At 41.1% G+C, this 18,006-nt stretch overlaps 2 protein-coding genes across 3 annotated transcripts; both read right to left on the reverse strand.

The window, feature by feature from the left end:
* Positions 1-274: 274 nt before the first annotated feature.
* On the reverse strand, positions 275-2,231 carry LOC140760454 (pentatricopeptide repeat-containing protein At5g48910-like; the record flags this gene model as incomplete). The annotated part of the gene is made up of 1 exon (XM_073097391.1): positions 275-2,231. A coding segment is annotated over one exon (1,920 nt), but the record flags the coding sequence as incomplete, so codon positions are not given.
* Positions 2,232-3,316: 1,085 nt separating this feature from the next.
* On the reverse strand, positions 3,317-17,733 carry LOC140759892 (probable serine/threonine-protein kinase SIS8). Of its 2 annotated transcripts, none has more exons than XM_073096578.1 (13): positions 17,091-17,733; positions 15,960-16,397; positions 15,726-15,829; positions 13,995-15,349; positions 13,792-13,832; positions 6,750-6,818; positions 5,942-6,042; positions 5,432-5,510; positions 5,221-5,319; positions 5,045-5,113; positions 4,677-4,726; positions 4,409-4,585; positions 3,317-3,691 (listed from the first exon to the last, which is right to left on the reverse strand). In XM_073096578.1, exons 1-13 carry the CDS (start codon positions 17,502-17,504, stop codon positions 3,559-3,561), a joined length of 3,129 nt encoding a protein of 1,042 aa, XP_072952679.1. In that variant the 5' UTR covers positions 17,505-17,733; the 3' UTR covers positions 3,317-3,558. The 2 variants fall into 2 exon arrangements, with proteins under 2 accessions (XP_072952679.1, XP_072952680.1); XM_073096579.1 differs by having other exon boundaries at positions 15,960-16,416; positions 17,091-17,229.
* Between the last annotated feature and the right edge of the window lie 273 nt (positions 17,734-18,006).

Consider the following 18,006-nt stretch of genomic DNA (forward strand, 5'->3'; position numbering starts at 1 on the left):
AACTGAACTTATTTATCGAATGTAATGGTACGGGAAGCTCTGGAATGTTATCTTCTTAGGCGTTCTTGTTTGGATTATATATTGTTTAATTGGTCGGTGAGTCGAAGTAATGGCTAGCCAGTTGAGATGAGGAATTTCTTCTTGGTATGTATTTCCTTAGACACCTTCTACAATGATAATTAGGGTATATGACGGATTCTCCTGCAAATTTATTCTAAGGCCAAACTCTGCATCCTTTGAGATTATACAAATTTTGTTTAGTACCTCCAGCTTACTGACTGTGTTACCAAGCTCCGAACACCTGCCAGCGTTCACCAATAATCTTTACAGGAGCACTCGCCCCCCTTGAAATGGTGGAATCGATTCCTATCCCTCACAATGATCTCACGATCAAAGACTCCTGATATGAGCTTACTAGCCTCATGGCAATCTCTGCACACCCTCAGGTTCTTCGTTATACGTATCGTCTCGCCTGGCTTGACATGCAGCAATCCAAAGGCTATGGCAAGCTTCTCGCTGTGATAGTATAAAGGATTCTCCTTCTCTTCCTCATCAATGTCATGCAACACGCCACCAGTATCCGGTACATACCCCTCTAATCTTATCCTCTTCAACATCTCATCAACCTTCGCATAGATCTCTCTGGCTTCAGGATGAGACATGCCTCCACAGATGAACTCGTGGACCAAACCATTCATTTCGATGGCTGATCGCCCCGCCTCCTTGTTCACCCCTCTGTCATTCATCAATCGCCGCATGTCTGCGACATCTTCCCATCTGCCGGCGCTCGCAAACATGTTAGCCATTAACACATATCGCCCGCTGTTGCGAGAATCTAGCTCTATGACCCTTCTGCCAATCTTCTCTCCCATGTCTAAATTCCCATGAATCTTGCATGCTCCAAGGAGTGCACCTAATACACCGGCGTCAGCCTCCATTGGCATCTCATCTATGACCTTCTTAGCTTCCTCTAGCAGCCCTGCTCTTCCAAGGAGATCAACCATGCACCCAAAATGCTCCATCTTGGGCTCAATGCTGTACGTCTTAACAATATGCTTAAAGTAACGCCGCCCCTCGGCGACCAACCCAGAGTGCGCGCATGCACTGAGGACGTTCAAGAGTGTAATATCATCCGGCATCACACCCTCCTGTTCCATTTGATGAAATAGCTCAATGGCTACTTCTCCTCTGCCGTGCACCGCAAACCCACCGATCATACAATTCCAGGACGAAAGCCCTTTTTGAGGCAATTTTACAAATACCTCGTACGCCTTTTCCAAGCAACCGCACTTGCAGTACATGTCGATGGCCGTCGTGGCCAACTTCCCGTCTAACTCGATCCCGTTCGTTTCAATGTGCTCATGAATCCACCTCCCCCGCTCCAACGCGCCGACCCCGGTGCAAGCCGCCAGCATACTGGCGGCCACAAACTTGTCGATCCCTACTCCCTCCTCCCTCATCCGATCGAACAACTCGAACGCGTCGGCGAACCGCCCGCCCTGCACGTACCCCGCGATCATAGCATTCCAAGAAACCGAATTCCTCTCAGGCATTCCGTCGAACAGCTCGCGTGCGGCATCGACTAGTCCCAACTTGGATAACCCTGTGATCATCGTGGTCCAGGACACGACGTCAACGTGAGCCGACGTGTCAAACACCCGGCGGGCGGCGTCGGGGAGCGAACAGGAGAGGTACATGAGGAGTAGGCTATTGCGGGAGAAGGGGTCGGAGGCGAAGCCGAGCTTGAAGAGGAGAGCGTGGAGCTGGAGGCCGAAGGGGAGGAGGAGGATGGGGTCGGCAGAGACGCAGCGGAGGAGAGAGGGGAAGGTGAAGCGGTTGGGGAGGAGGGAGTCTGATAGCATCCGAGAGAAGAGGAGGAAGGAGGAGAGAGGTGGGAAGAGCGGGGAGCGGAAGAGGGTATTGAAGAGGAAAGGGTCGGGGGAGGGGAGGCTGTGGAAGAGGCGGAGGGCGTAGGGGAGGGATCCGGAGGGGGATAGGGCGAGGAACTGTACGAGCCGAGCGGCGGCGTGGTTGTCGGCGGAGAGGTCGAGGCGGATGAGGAGGGAGTGGTACTGCCGGACCTCCGACAGGGAGGAGATGGAGTCGAGGTGGCGGAGGAGGGCGGCGCGGCGGTAGGAGGAGGAGGTAGGCGGAGATGGCGGTGGGGGAAGGGGAAGGAGGGAGGAGGAGAGACATTGGGAGGAAGAGGGAAGGGATTTGGATAGTGGAAGTTATTCTTCCATCTCAGCGCGGCAAATCTCTTTTGATTTGTATAACGGCAACCTTATCTTCTAGATATAAAAGAGTTCTCTTATCCACACGAATACCATAACTATGTTTTATTTTTATATAAAATACTTCCTTTTTAAAAATTAAAAATTGTCTGATGGATTATATTATATTCGCTGATGATATAACATAAATAATCCTACACATCAGCAGATTATTTAAAGAAATTCTCAAGTATCCTTGGCATTTACAAATAATGATAATGAATTGTATTCTCATCAGTCTAGGAAGAAAAAGCTTCCATCTCAAACTATCGATAAGCTGGAGTTGTCTAAAGCATGATTCAATCTTGAATTATACGTATCGTACATACATATAAAAAAAAAAGCTAATACTAATATACACTATTCTAACATTTAATTCAATACTGAAAGTAATGATTATATTTGATACGATATAAAATAAATATTAAAACATTAAAAAAATAATAAAATTATATTAAAAATTTATAATATTTTGAACCGAATGAAAAAAATACTCATGAGTATATATAGTAGTAGTAGTAGTAAATAATATAATTTTAAAAATTGTATAGGATAAAGATAAGAAAGGACAATGAATTAATAAAGTGATACATTATTTAGTTATTATATCAGAATAAAAAACCTTATTCTAGAATAATGCAAAATTCGATTTAAAATTAAATATATTTAATTTTTATATATTTTCTTCTAATAAAATATATATACTTCATATAAAGAACTATTTTTACTATTTTGCTGTCACTTAATTTTCTTCCTTCCTCGAGGTCGAGGGTCACAAACTCAGCTCGTACTATAAGTTTTAATTGTACGTGGAAAGGACGCGCTCGTAGAAATTTTAGCTTCCAACGTTAGGCGAAGCTTATTGTAACCATCGTTATTAATCAATAGAACTCTTATGCTTTAAAATAAAGTATACCTACTAGGACAGTTCGAGTAGCAGCAAGCAACTTCAAACTCAAAGACTTTACGCCTCCTGCCGTCTGCTGTGTAAATGTTCTGCATCACTAAGCCCCCCGTATATTCATTTTATCTTCAACTTTGACTTGTTTTGTCAAGCAAATTATCCCTTATTGGTTCTTGTCCAGACATATCCACTACATCTACAACCCCAACTGGGACGGAAACAAACAGGGGCAAGTTCATCAAAAAGACATGATCAATGATACTGTACATGTTCTACGGAATAGATACAGAAGCTCACTGATAATTTAACATATGGACCAAGGAGCATCCAGCGTTAATGGTTTCATCAGCAATTTCAACATTTGAATCTTCCTGTACTTTTCTATGAATCGCATTTTCTGAGGTTGCCTGGTGGTGCCACATTCTGTCTCTGCACTTGGTTGTTGCCCATAGTTTTCAGCAACAGTTTTAGGGCTGCCATGATCTCCGAAAATGATGGCCGCATCTTTGGGTCTCTACACACAACGAAAAGAGCCAAGCACTTCGAGAGGGAAACCAAAGAGAAAATGACATATGAAAATTGAAATTGAGGGGAATATCTATTTGTTTCTGTGGAGAAATTATAACTTCACTTTCTTAGCGTACATAAGAAAGTATATAGTGGACTGACTTGCTAATAAGTGCATTTGAGACTACAGTTTTGCTAAAGTTCAGCAGTTTGCTGCCCAACCATGATAGGAAGGGAAGGCATGATGATCATTAATGATGCATGGCATATGAACCTAAATAATTTTCTTTCTTTCAGAATAATGCAAAATCGCTCACTTCACTCAATTATTCAAAGTGAAAAGCCTACATAACTTATGCAGTCCTAAAACAAGAAATTCAATACCAAAATCTTGTAGTACCCCGATCACTACTATCGTAAAATCACAATTGAATAGTGCCACTAGCATGCATCCTATTGTGTATTTGTGGCTTGATCTTTCCAAGTTGTAACTCACATCTACTCAGCTTTAAAGACCTTGTTTTGTATCTAATAAGTGAATAGTTAATCGCTGCCTAAACCTAGAACCAGTAGAAGTATCTCTCAACTTCCATTTATGGTCATGATTTTAATGGATAAGGAGTACAGCTCTCAACAATTTGCAAATTTGACCTTATTTCCACTTCTAATTTTGTCGATCTATTTTTGTAAAGAATTTAGAGACGATGAGTGAAAGTATACTAACGTTTGCCAACACGCCTTTATTATGTCTGCTATGACGGAATTCATGTCATCTGGAATATCAAGGCGTCGATGTTGAAAGCCAACAGCTCCAACTACTTGCATCGGGTTCATACCATCCCATGGCTGTTGTAAGGTAGAAAGCTCCCATAGTATGATACCATAGCTGTAAACATCACATCTTGTACATAGGTGGTAGTGGTAGATAGTTAGCCTATACTGAAACAAGCGGGAAACCTAACAACATCTGCTACTCATGGAGAAAAACTTACTTCTCATCTGAAGGCTCATTTCGAAGGACTTCTGGTGCCATCCACTCAGCCTACAGAAGGCAATTGTTGTCAGCAATTATTTGATAATATGGATGGAAGAAGCAAGCATTGCCATCATGCCAAGTTATGCCAAATAGAGGAAATTTGATCATCTTTGCCAGAAATGTTGGCCCGTTATATTTCTACTTATTCTAGCTCCTTAAATATCTAATCATTTGAGAGTGAAAAAAACAAGTTCAAACTGGAAATACAAGGGAAACTTCAGAATCAGATTGAGCAAATTTCTTGTGACGGTGGAATAAAATTCTTAAGCAAATAAGGATAAGCATATAACTTAAACTAAATGCTACATATAAATAAATGCTCACCGTTCCAGCTGTTGACCTCGATGAGAGGAACGTATTATGCTTGATACGCGATAAACCAAAATCACAAACCTAAATTGTTGCCACAATTTGCAACAAGTATGCCATAAGAAAGACTAGAATTGCAAAAGAGACTACATCTAAAATGGATGAGATGATTACTGAAACATATTTATTACCTTGACAACCCAATTCTTGTCAACAAGAAGGTTTGGAGATTTCAGATCACGATGGACTATGACAGGCGTACAATTGTGCAAGTAATTCATTCCACGAGCCTGGGAACAAAGAATATAGGATAGTACAAGTGAAATCTGTTCAGGGTTACCTCCCATATCAAACAATGACTGATGTAAACAAAAGAACCATTGCGAGTTTACTGGATCGTACAACATCAAGTGCCATCCTTAGACGCCTCCTTTCATCTAATTGATTATTTGGCCGGTGAATCAACCGAAACAAACTACCTCTGCAATTCCCATTAAAAGCTTAAGAATTCTAGAAATTTGTGAGTTGGAAGCTGGCTTAAAGAAAAAAGAAACTGTCATATTGTTTAAAAGAAAAAATAAAAAACATATCAAACTTACGATACATCATTGGTTTCCCAATTGTTGACTAAAAATCATAAATTGAAAAAACTCATAAAGTGAAAAAACTAAGAGAAGTCCCATTCACAGTGATTCAGAAAACTGCTAAACCAGCTGGACCAAATGTACAAGGAAAAGTTACTTCAATAAATATGCACCATGGTAACTTTTTCTATCAAATCCTTTAATATATGTCATTAAAAGTAAGAAGAATGCTTAATTACCTACTTAGATCACACTAAAATGAGTTATTTGTAAAAATTTACCTGCAAATAGTACAAATATGCATATATCGATTAAAAAAAGAAGATACCTGGGAAGAAACTCTGTCACAATGGAAAGATGTGGCACACGCGTTACCGCACCCATGAAGAGAACAACATTAGGATGTCTTAATCTTCTCATTATCCGCACCTTGGGAAGAAGAAAAACCAATCAGTAGTCAGATTCCCATTTCAAACATAAGAAAATAAATTCAGTATGGATAATCTTTTTGAATCCTTCAATTGCAAGGAACCTTGAACCACTAAGAAGTGGAGGGAGGAAAGCGGTTTTAGGAATTGAAAGTTTCTAATGAAAATCAGTTCTAAAAATAGTCTTGACCTTTTAGCGTTAGGTAACAATTGGAAGTGTTTAGCGGAACTGAGTAATTATGATAATTAGTGGTATGCAATATATAGAAAAACTAAGAATTCTCACTCTCCCTAAGTGGAATGAACCAAAATTGGAAGAGTTGGCAATTTTGAGTAAGTGAAAAAACTCACTTCCAAGTTCACTTTCTCTATTCAAACATTATAATGTACGGGACTATCAAAAAGTTGTCACTTTCCTTTCCTATTTCCCATCAACCAAAGACACTCAAAGTATTAGTCAACATGCATCAGCTCACAGAGACCAAAAGTGAAAAAAAGGAAAAAGATTCAGCATACACACAAAAAAAAAAAGAGAAACTAACAGACTACTATCACCTTTCAATAATAATAAAAAATAAGGCAAACTAAATACAGCACCATAAATCCTCTCCTCACTTCAAGATGTATCAGGGCTTAAATCACTGCCTTTGGTAACCTTACAACATGAAAGAATTTTGAGCTAGTTCGATTGCAACAATTGATATGTACCTCGCTTCTGAACTCTTCCAGGGCATCACTTGAAATATCTTGGTGCAAGAACTTCTTCACTGCAACTTCCTAAAATTGAATAGCTTGTGATAAGCAACAAGTAAATAAAACAACAGGCATAAAATTTAATTGTCAAATGTTAATGCCAGAGGATCCAAGACAAGTATGAAGAATATTGGCATGAATATCATATTCCAGAAATTTTCATCAGTGGTCAATTCATTAAATCAATATGTAATTGGAGAGAGAAGAAGAATCTTCTACAACAGTAATCTGAGTAACAATGGGAGCTACGCTTACCAATATTAGTTAATGAGCCAGTTTCATCACTAGGAAGAACTAAATTATCAGCTAGTGGAAAGAATTACCTAGTGCTAACCAAGTTGTAAAGGAACATTATTGGCATTCATCTATTCATTGAAGTTTATCCCCAAGAAACTTTTGGATCAAACAATAAGTGTGAGTTGTAGCTCTGATTTATAGAAGGTAAAACCAACCAGGTTCTTACTTGTGGTTAGGTTGCAAAAGCTGTCATGGAAGAGTGCTTATGACGATGAAAACTGTATCTCCGATAATTCAATTCTAATTCATTTCTTTTCCATTTAATTCTAAATCCTTTCTTTTCCATTTAATTCTAAAAATATAAAATGCATATCAGTTTGTCTACTCATCAAGGTCATCTTGTAATAGCCCTCTGAGCAAGCAAAGGAGGTTAACATTTTAGCACATTTTCTTTGTGCCAAGTCAATAGACCATAGGGTTTTTGCTTTCACACGTAAAAGAAGATGATTGATAGCAAGAAGCTCCATTCTTTGATGAAGTTTTGCATAGATTATATGCAATGACAAAACTCTCTCTGATAATTCATAGATTGTCAAAGAAGTTCGGCAAGCATGTTTATCATCGTACTAACATCTGAACTAAACTGACAATATGATGGATCCGATCATCAGATCAACATGTTATAATCAGGTAGTGCTTTTCGTTTCCATTATAATCCAATGGTCAAAAAACTAAATCAGATTAGCACCCACCAAATGGTTGTATGGTGTATCCACATCCATTGATTGCGGTTCGTAATTATGATATGGATTGAACCTGACCAACCCGCCTCGAAATGTATCCACATCCATCGATTGCCAAGAATGGCCGTTTGAACGCGGCATTCAAATGCCTACATAGCGCTTGTATATACAGAGGCACCGTTTTGGGCGTTCAAATGAGTTCATGAGGTCATTCGAACACTCAACACTAAGTTATTTCGTATTAAAGTTTATTTATTAGTTTTGAACGTATGACTAGCCCCTAAATATGTGAAATAACAGTTACTTTAGTATTATTGAACATTAATGCACCTATGCTTGAGCCAATCTTCTCTTCTCCCTCTCTCTTCCTCTTGGTATCCACTCTGAAATTCAACTCACGGTCGAGATTACAACTTCGTTGTTTCTCCCTCCTCACTTCGATGACCATTTCACCTAGAAGCCCTTTTCTTTCCCCTCGACTTGCTCAAGGTACTATCTCATCCACCATAGTCTTTTTTCATTTTTCATAACCCAAACCCTGACCATTGACAAATTTCCATCATTCGTGTCCATCCTACCAACCTTGACCTTTGGCCGGTATTTCCACCATATCTTTTCATCTACACATTCGATCAATGAGATTTTGATTGCGTTGGATTCTTGACTTACAAAGGAACAACATATCTAAATTTTCATCATTCATTTCAATAGTTAGATCGATTCTTATTGCCTTCAAAAATTTCGTGTTTAATTTTACCTAGAGTTGCATCAAATCGCAATCATCTTCCTCCAAGACAATTACAAGTTAGTATCAAAGCCAACCTTCCTGACACGCCTCTGTGATGACACCAGCTACTAGATCCATGGCAACAATGAGAGAAGAAAAAAGGGAGACATCCACGTGCGCGAGAGAGAGTAACTCTACACCTCCACTAATGGGCACCCAAGGGCAAGAGTGCTGTGCACATACAATACTGCCTCATCCACTCTCTATCACGGATCCAAACATGGAGATGCTATCAAGATCTATTGATGCTTTAGAACAGACTTTCTCCAACATTTTCGCCTAAACCATCGAAAACCTTGAGTCAAACAATCGCGCAACAAAATACATGTTTGTTGTGGGCGCCCGAGAAGAGCCAATTCGAGGACAAGAGGTACCTTGATCTTCCATGCTTGAACCCCAATGATGGTCCCACTAGTCAACTAAGGATAAAAGAGAGAGACCACGCCCAAGCTGAGACTAGGTGGGCCTCGCCACCAAGCACAGTTTGAAGACAATGATGATGATGACCCCTGAATTGGGAGAGATGATAAGGAAGATTGTGGAGCTGATAGAGGACGTTGGAGGCATCATGTATGGCCAAAGAAGCGCCCACCTCCAACTAGGGAGGGAGCAAGATTCAATTCCAACCACGATACCAGCATCTGCGGGCGCATCGTTTGGTTAGAGTTTCCCAAATTTTGAGGTGAAGATCTGATTGATTGGCTCTACCGTGCTAAACAATTTTTTGTTTTTAAGGCACGGATGAGGACCAAATAGTTCTCCCCATATCCTTCCACCTCGAGGATGCAGTGTTACGGTGATTTCAATCGTCCATTACTTATAGGTCGATCGAAACATGGGGGGGAGTTTTACCGTTTGGTCTACAAACGGTATGAATCGTCGAGTTACAAACACTTCCATACCATTTTGACAAAGAGGATCCAAAAGACGACAGTGAGTACTTATCAAGAAGAATTAAAACGAGTGCCCAGCCTATGTACTCCTTCGTTGTCGAACCTGCAGCTCAAATCGATGTTTATCGCTAGCTTGCAGGAGGACATTCAAGCACTACGGCTTACGGACCTAGGGCAAACCATAGAGGATGCTCTACTCATGGAGAATAGACACAACATTTAGAGGGCATTTGAGGCAACCATGGCATAACAAACCACACTCGAAGCCAATGCATACACCTGGCGGCTCGATTTACTTATTATGGGCTACTGCGGGTGCAATGGGACAACGACCACCATTTCGCACTTCCACTGATATGAAGATAGCCCTTAGGCCTCCTATGTGTACTCCAACACCTGCCCAAGTGGAGGATCGAATAACCAAAAGGATGTGCTTCATGTGTGACAACTAGTTCACCCTAGAGCACCATTGCACATGGCAAATCAGTTCGGTGATGCTTATCGATGGTGAGACTGAAGAGGATGTACGTGAGGATGAGGTCACTGTTGGTGATGAGCATGAGGATGAGTACCAGCTAGTGGCTGAGATTGATTCTGGGGAGATACGAGTGGGCATCTCATTGCGTGCCTACTCCGGAGCCGCTACACAACCAAAAACTTTACAGGTGGACGGCTTCATTAGAAAGCATACCGTGCATATCCTCATTGACACAAAAAGTACGCATAATTTTCTAGATGAGCAGCTTCCGAAAGATTTTGATGTCACCATTAGTAATAGGACGATGCTCCAGGCTGACAGTATTTGTAGTGCTATTTCGGTATGAGTCTAGAGACACATTTGCCATGGACTTGTATTCGGTTACACTCCAAGGAGTGGATATCATCTTAATGACACAATAGTTGCTAAGCTTAGGTCCAATCACATTCAATTTTGGAGAGATGTGCCTCACCTTAAGGCACAATGATAGGAGGGTGCAACTAGATGGCATTCGACCGCACTAGAGAGCTGCCTTACAGCCGATACTTGGCTTGCCGAGCATGGTGGACCTAGCTTTCTTGATGCAGCTAATTCCCACTGAGCCTGAGGAGACACATGAGTCAAGTATAACTGATGATTTAGCTCATATTTTACAGGAGTTTTCAGACCTCTTTGAGGAGCCAAAGGAGTTACCAACAATGCGTGAGGTGGGCCACCACATAGAGATTATATCGGGCACTAGACCAGTGAACGTGAGGTCTTACCGCTACCCTCACGTTTAGAATGAGATCTCTAGACTGGGGACGGAGATGCTGGACCAAGGGATCATACAGCCTAGTTGAAACGCATATTCGTCACCCGTGTTGCTGGTAGGAAAGAAGGACCGAAGTTGGCGATTCTTTGTGGACTATCGAGTGTTGAACTACATCACTACCAAGGACCGACCCTATTTTGATCATTGAAGAGTTGTTGGACGAGTTGGCGGGCGCATCCTTCTTCAACAAACTTGATTTTAGGGCCGCATACCACCAGATCCAAGTGTATCGACGATGTTCCAAGGCTTGACAAGTTTTTCATACCTTGCTTTGTTGGTATGTGCTGGTGTTTTTCGATAATATTCTTATCTATAGCAAATCTTAAGACGATAACTTGCAGCACTTAAGAAAGATGTTGAATTTACTAAAGATACATGAGCTCAAGGTCAAGAAATCAAAATGTTTATAGGGAGAGCAGCAAGTGGAGTATTCGGAACATGTGATTTTAGCAAATAGTATGGCCACTGATCTCGAGAAGATACATTGCATGGTGGAGCGGCAGACACCAAAGAACACTCGTAATTTTGAGGTTTTCTCAGTTTGACGGGGTACTACCGTCGCTTTATTGCTGGATATGAAAAAATAGCCACTCCACTGACCGCTCTACTAAGGAAGGATGGTTTCTTATAAGGAGAAAAAGTCACAACGGCCTTTGAGGAGCTCAGATCAGCCATGACCACAACCCCTGTTCTTGCTTTACAGGACTTCTCCAAACAATTCGTCATTGAGTGTGATGCGGCAGAGGCTAGTATAAGAGCGGTGCTAATGCAAGAAAGGAAGACCAGTGACATTTTCTAGCAAAGCCTTGTCTGAGAGATCGAGACAATTGTTCACCTATGAGCGGGAGATGTTGGTGATACTTCGCTATATTAAGGAGTGCCAAATCTGCCAACAAGCAAAGACGAAGTCTCTCAAGCCAACTGGACCACTCCACCCATTGCTAATTTGGAGCAGAATATGCTCACCTTTTGGCTCTAGCGCATCCATTTTCAACAAATATAGTTACTGAAATTTTTGTGAGAGATGTCGCAAAACTCCATAGGATGCCAAGGACGATCGCCTCCTATAGAGACCACATTTTTCATCAGTGACTTTTGGGTGGAGATCTTCAAATTATAGGGGACACAATTAACACTCAGTTTGGTCTACCACTCGCAAACAGACGGTCAAACCGAGGTAGTCAATCGATGCATTGAGCAGTATTTGAGATGCTTCGTAGCAGATCGACTGAGGGAATGGTTGCAGTATTTGCCTGGGTGGAGTGGTTCTATAATACCGCCAACCATCACAACATTCAAATAACTCCATTTAGGCAATATATGGACGGACGGCCCCAGTGCTATAAACATATGATCAGTTGGCACCCGCAGAGAGGTCGGAAGCAGACTTGGAGCTGATAGATTAGGATGAGACATTGAGACGACTTTATGAGCATATCGATGTAGCTCAAAGCTGAGTGAAATAGGTCTATGATCGAGGACATCGCGAGCACGAGTTTACAGTTGCTGATTTGGTCTTTGTGCAGGCGCAGCCATATTGTCAGGTGACCTTATGACCGTGACTTTGTGGCCCGTACAAAACCAAAATTTATTCTATCGGTTCTGTGATCCATACAAGGTGTTGGAGTGTATTTAGACCTGTAGCATATCGCTTGGAGTTACCTGAAGGGACACAGGTAAATTTAGTTTTCTATGTCTCAATTCTGAAGCCAGGATCAAACCAAAGCTCACCATAGGGACTGACTTGCCAAAGCCTGTTGAAGATCATGAGGTGAAAAAGCCAGTGCAAGTCCTAGCCAAACGACAGCGTCAACACGACAAGCAAATAAAGATGGAGGTTCTAGTGGAGTACTTCGGACGGTCCACCGACAAGACAATGTGAGAGATAGAGGATGACTTGATAGATCATTTTTCCCACTTTATACCTTAAGGGCAAGGTGAGAGAAGCATGGTGGGTTGTTACAGTTTGTGATTATGATACGGATTAAACTTGACCAATCTGTCTCGAACTGGATCAATTTATTTTTGAAAAACAAGAATTTCTGGCTAGAGTGTTCGAACGTCACCTGCATAGCATTCACTACAGAGACACTATTTTAGCCGTTTGAATGGCTCTATGAGGTCGTTCGAACGCCCAACGCTAGGTTATTTCATATTAAAATTAATTTATTATTTTTTGAACGTATGGATAGCATCTAAATATGTGGAATGACGGCCACTTTAGTATTACTGAACATTTAGGCTTTATTTTACACCTAGGCTTGAGATGGCATTCTTTCTCTTCCTCTCTTCCACTCGTATTCACTACAAGATTCAACCCAAGGTAGAGGTTATAACTCCGTTGCTTCTCCTTTCTCACTATATTGGCCAATTCCACCTGAAGCTCCCTTCTCCCTCCTTGACTTGCTCAAGATACTATCTCATCCACCACAGTCATTTTCTACTTTCATAACCCGAACCCTAACCATATCACCAATTTCCATCATTCGCGTCCATCCTGCCAACCTTAACCTTTGGTCGATATTTCCACCATATTTTTCCACATCCAATCAACGAGATTCTAGTTGCATTAGATTTTTAACTTCTAGATAAACAACATATTAGAATCATGGGTCATTTCAATGGTTAGATTGATCCTTATTGTCTTCAAAATTTTGTGTCCAATTCTGTCTAGAGCTACAACTCGAATCGCAATCATCTTCCTCGAGAAAGATTGTAACACCATCACCATCAACACAAGTTATAGTAGGAAGAAATTGGTCAATCAATAAAACAAAAGCTGCTAGCTGTATGGTCTGTAACCCAAAAGTAGAAGCAACAAAGAAAAATAATAATTATGAAGAAATACTGAAACATTTGAAATATCTTAATCCTATCTAGTACAAGTCATCAGATCCAATGTAATCTCTTGCAATATTCAGATGTTTCCAATAATAAATCATCAAATTCATTAACTTCTAGCTTCACATTGATAACTTATGAATACTTTAAGGTGCTACAGTCAGCAAACGTAAACAATGACTTGCTTGAATAAAAAGGACTCACTGTTCCATGCCAATCTCCCTTATACACCTCTCCAAAGGACCCTAAGAAGAAAAAAGAAAGGTCAGTAAGAAACTAAGAACTAAGAAAATGTGCTATTTGGAGTGAAGAAAACATTGTGGATCAGTTCCCATGGACATGATATTGTTGAATAAGTCCATATACTAAAGGCTAGTAGTTGTTAAAAATGCACAAGAACTATATACCGAGCCCTATCCGTTCACCCAAAACAATGTCTTCCCATGGTATCTCAAATTCTGCAACATCATCTAGAGCAATATCAGATTTTGCACTCTCTGTCCCAGTTGATTTGTCTGAATTTCTTTCCACTTCTTGGGGAGATTCAGACACATCCTTCTCCTGCTCAAGACCACCATCATATCCATGATCACTTTCTCGCTTCTGTGTAACTGAAAGATCCTCTAAAATTTTGTTGGTTGAATGACTTGAATCTACTCCTTCAAGACAGCCAGATACAACTGGTAAAGGACCGTAAGATTCCAATTGTTCATATTGCTTGCTAACAGCAGCAGTTGTGGCTGCAACTGCTGCAGCAATAGGAACTTCAAAATTTATGTCTGTATTAGCTTTAGCCGCAGCAACAACCATTGAAGATGCAACTATAGCAGCTGTCGCAACAGCAGCAGCAGCAGTGACAGGACCATGTTTTATAATCTGCATGGAAGCCTCCTTTACCTGTGCAGCAGAAGCTTCAGATTGAGTATTACCAGTTGCTTCTTGGAAATTAACAGGATGATAAAACCCCAAACCCTCAACTGGCTTCAGCGGGTCTAGCTGCAGCCTCGAAGAAACAAACTTTTGTTGGGCACTATGGCCAATCTGATCAGGAAAGAATGGTTCATGAGCCTTACCGACAAGGTTTTTAGGTGCTAAATCATTCTTCCTCCCCATTTCATCTTTATCTCCATATGAAGTTGTGACCACGACAATCTCATCTTTCGACTCTTCTTCGCACATTTCAGAAAACAAGTCAGGGGGTGCCACAACTCCACTTTCCAGCAATACATCATGAAGTTTCTGGGCTAACTGGGGGTTTTCTTTAGCAGCATTAATCATGTACTGTGAAACATCCTTAACCTTCATCCTACGGACAGCTCGTGAGTTGATCCCCTCAGTCCAAGAAGGAGATCTTGCAATAAAAGGGCGATTTACTGGAAGAGATTTTTCTTGACTCTTTGAAGTCACATTAATGTCTACCTTTCTTGATTCATCTATGGAAGTTGGATTGCTATTTATATACATGTCAGTTGAAGTTTTCTGAGATAAAGAAGTCAATCTTGGGTTTTCTTGATAGCTTGAGCTGCTCATTGTATATACGCCAGCATCAGTAGTTACAGGATTGCTATAAATGGGTTCACTCTCAAAAGAGCAACAACCAGAACTTGAGACCCCACTTATAGAAGATCCCATATGAAGGCTCTCAACATCTTTGCTCAACTGATTAACTAGATAAAAGTTCTCTTCATATTCCCTAAGAAGACCTGCACCTTCTGATGGGATAAGAGTACCAGGATCTGCCATTAGGTCAACAATGTATTCCCTACCATATGAAAGTTAACTTGTCATCTCTCAGTAAAAAGATCAATAGATGTTAAAATTGTATTATATGTGTGCAACATTATCTACTATTGACAGTTATTTAAGAATGAAGATGGACAAGTGAAAGAAGAACAATAAGATGAACATATAAAAGAGCATGATATAAAAAGCAGAGCTCTCCAAATAGACAAGTAATATTGTGTTGGTAATATCAAAGCTCTCAGCCTTGTTTGATCCTCAACCATATGTGCAGTTCAAAGTTCAAACAAATAAGAGACAGCACAAAGTACTTCAGTGTTGCATGGCCACTGTAATGTATAGATTGTCATCATGAAGTAGCTAAAATGTCATTGTGAAGAAATACACAGAGATGCTACCTTCCATCGGTAAGTTTAACTATGCTCAAAGCTCCATCATCTGATCCAGTATATTGCTTTCCTTTCAGTAATCGGCAAGGAATACTCACACTATCAGCCAAAACCTACAAAAACAAAAATACATGTCAAATAGGAGCTTGGATGAGAATAAGGATGATGATAGCACCATATACATTAAGAGAACTAGTTGGACATCCTAGCAGGTTTCGTTTCAAATGACAATGAGTTACTGACCTTAAATAGTAATGCACGATGACGAGCCAAACCAATTGTTAGACGGCCAAGAGGCAAGACCATGTTCCCAGTACTTACTCTTAGGTAGCTACTCAGATTTTGATATGATAACAACATGCTTTCAGGATCACAAACTTCTCCACCCATGTAGTTGGCAACCAAAAAGGCAAGTCTCTGTACCAAAACACCTGCAACTAAATCCGAAGATTCTGATCGAGATGCAAGAGCCATGATTGAGGCCTTCTGCTCAAGTTTTAAGATGTCAGAGTCATCTGTTCTATTAACTAATACAGCTTCCCAACTCACATTGTCTGAAAGAGGTTTTCCTTGTAAATCAATGAGGGAAGGCATCTTCACTGATGTAGGCTCATCCCAAATGCCATAGATGTCATAGAAACCATCCACAATCTTGTCATCATAGCCGAGGGCATTATAATTCTGTGAAGAACGAAGAAATCTACGATATAAGACAAGTCAGCAATGGATATAGTGACAAATTCATATTTTAACTTGGCAGACTGTAAATGATTAGTAATCATTACTGTAACTAGAAAGGAGACACCACATCACATTGACAGCTTAAAAGCATAGATATATGTAACTTATCTTAGACAAAAAGATTGACTAAAACTAGATTACAACATCCACAGGATGCTACAAGAGTGCACAATATTTCATATCAGGAGACGAGCTATTTTAAATGGAATATCATGCACATAAAGATTTTCCGTCAAACAAAGAATACCTTTTACGAAGAGTAGCATAGGAATTTAAACAAAAGGAGTGGGTTAGTGTTGCCCAATGTTGATGTGAACCAAACTGGCAATATAGCAATGCGGACACGAGCATCATTTATAGCAACTCAAAATATGTGAAAAGGTCACTCAGGTATCGAATTAAATTCACCCGTTCTATTTGACCTCAAACTTATCACAATAAATTGCAATGACATCATAATAGTAGCATTCCAACAGAAAAAGGTGGGTCGTTTATCCTCCTATTTCGAATTCCTTATTTTGATAGTTGCTTAAAGAATGCATCTAAACAATCTGATTACCAAGAAGCTCGATGATCTCATCTAAAGAAAAGCTCAAGTAATCAAACCCGGAAGAATGCAGGAAGATGCCTAACCCAGTATCTATACGCGACGACTTCTGCCCCGGTGCTATCAGGAGGGCAAGAACCGAGACTGATCTGCTTCGCCACCTCGATCTGCGCCGCCTCGGGATCCTCCCTCGCGCTCATCTCCAGGGCCAGTTGTATCTGGTACTCCTCCTCCTCCACTTCCCTCATCCTCCTCCTCCTCGCCGCCGAGTCCGCCGCCTCCACCGGCGAATCCTCCCTCATCTCCGTCCCTTCCGTAGGAGGAGGAGAAGACGAACCGTGCTTGCTGCCAATGGAATTCAACCAATTCGACAGGGTCGACAGGGGCTTCTGGTCTTGGATCGAGCCGAGGGTCTTCTTGGAAGGCGAGGAGGGCTGGGGATCATCGGCGTCGTCTTGCTGGCTCGGGACGATGTGGAGCTTCTTGAGGAGGTTCTTCATGGCCGGATCGTCCAGGAGATCAAGAAGAGGAATCCATGGGGGCAGAGGAATGGCGCGGTCAGTGGATCGAACATCGCAGCAAGTATTGGTTTCGGCGCGTGCGTGTGTGGGTTTGTGGGTTGACGAATTTGGTGGGGGCGAGAGTTGTTTGTTTAATAGTTTAATTCCCTCTTTTCTTGGGGGTCAGGTAGGTCGTAGGTGATGGGGGGAGGGGGCGGGCGACTGGGAGAGAAGCCGCGGGCCAGTGCGGGCACCATAAGTAGCACCTTCTTTTTTTTTTCCTTCTATATCTCTATTACAATTTACGTCCTGTAATTTTAACATATTAAATTTTCAGATAACACCCTGATTAGTGAAAGAATATGAGAAAAGGATCTGGGCTAGTGCCTCGGCCCAAGGCCCACGCTACACCCTGGTAATGCTTTTACTTGTTAGAGAATATCCAATGTTTTTATTTGCATTTTGGCCCAACTTATGTTGTTGTTGATGTCCGCGAGCTCAA

This window comes from Typha angustifolia, chromosome 5 (assembly GCF_048772165.1).
Source record: "Typha angustifolia cultivar Huaian chromosome 5, ASM4877216v1, whole genome shotgun sequence".
In the NCBI taxonomy this organism is placed as follows: domain Eukaryota; kingdom Viridiplantae; phylum Streptophyta; class Magnoliopsida; order Poales; family Typhaceae; genus Typha; species Typha angustifolia.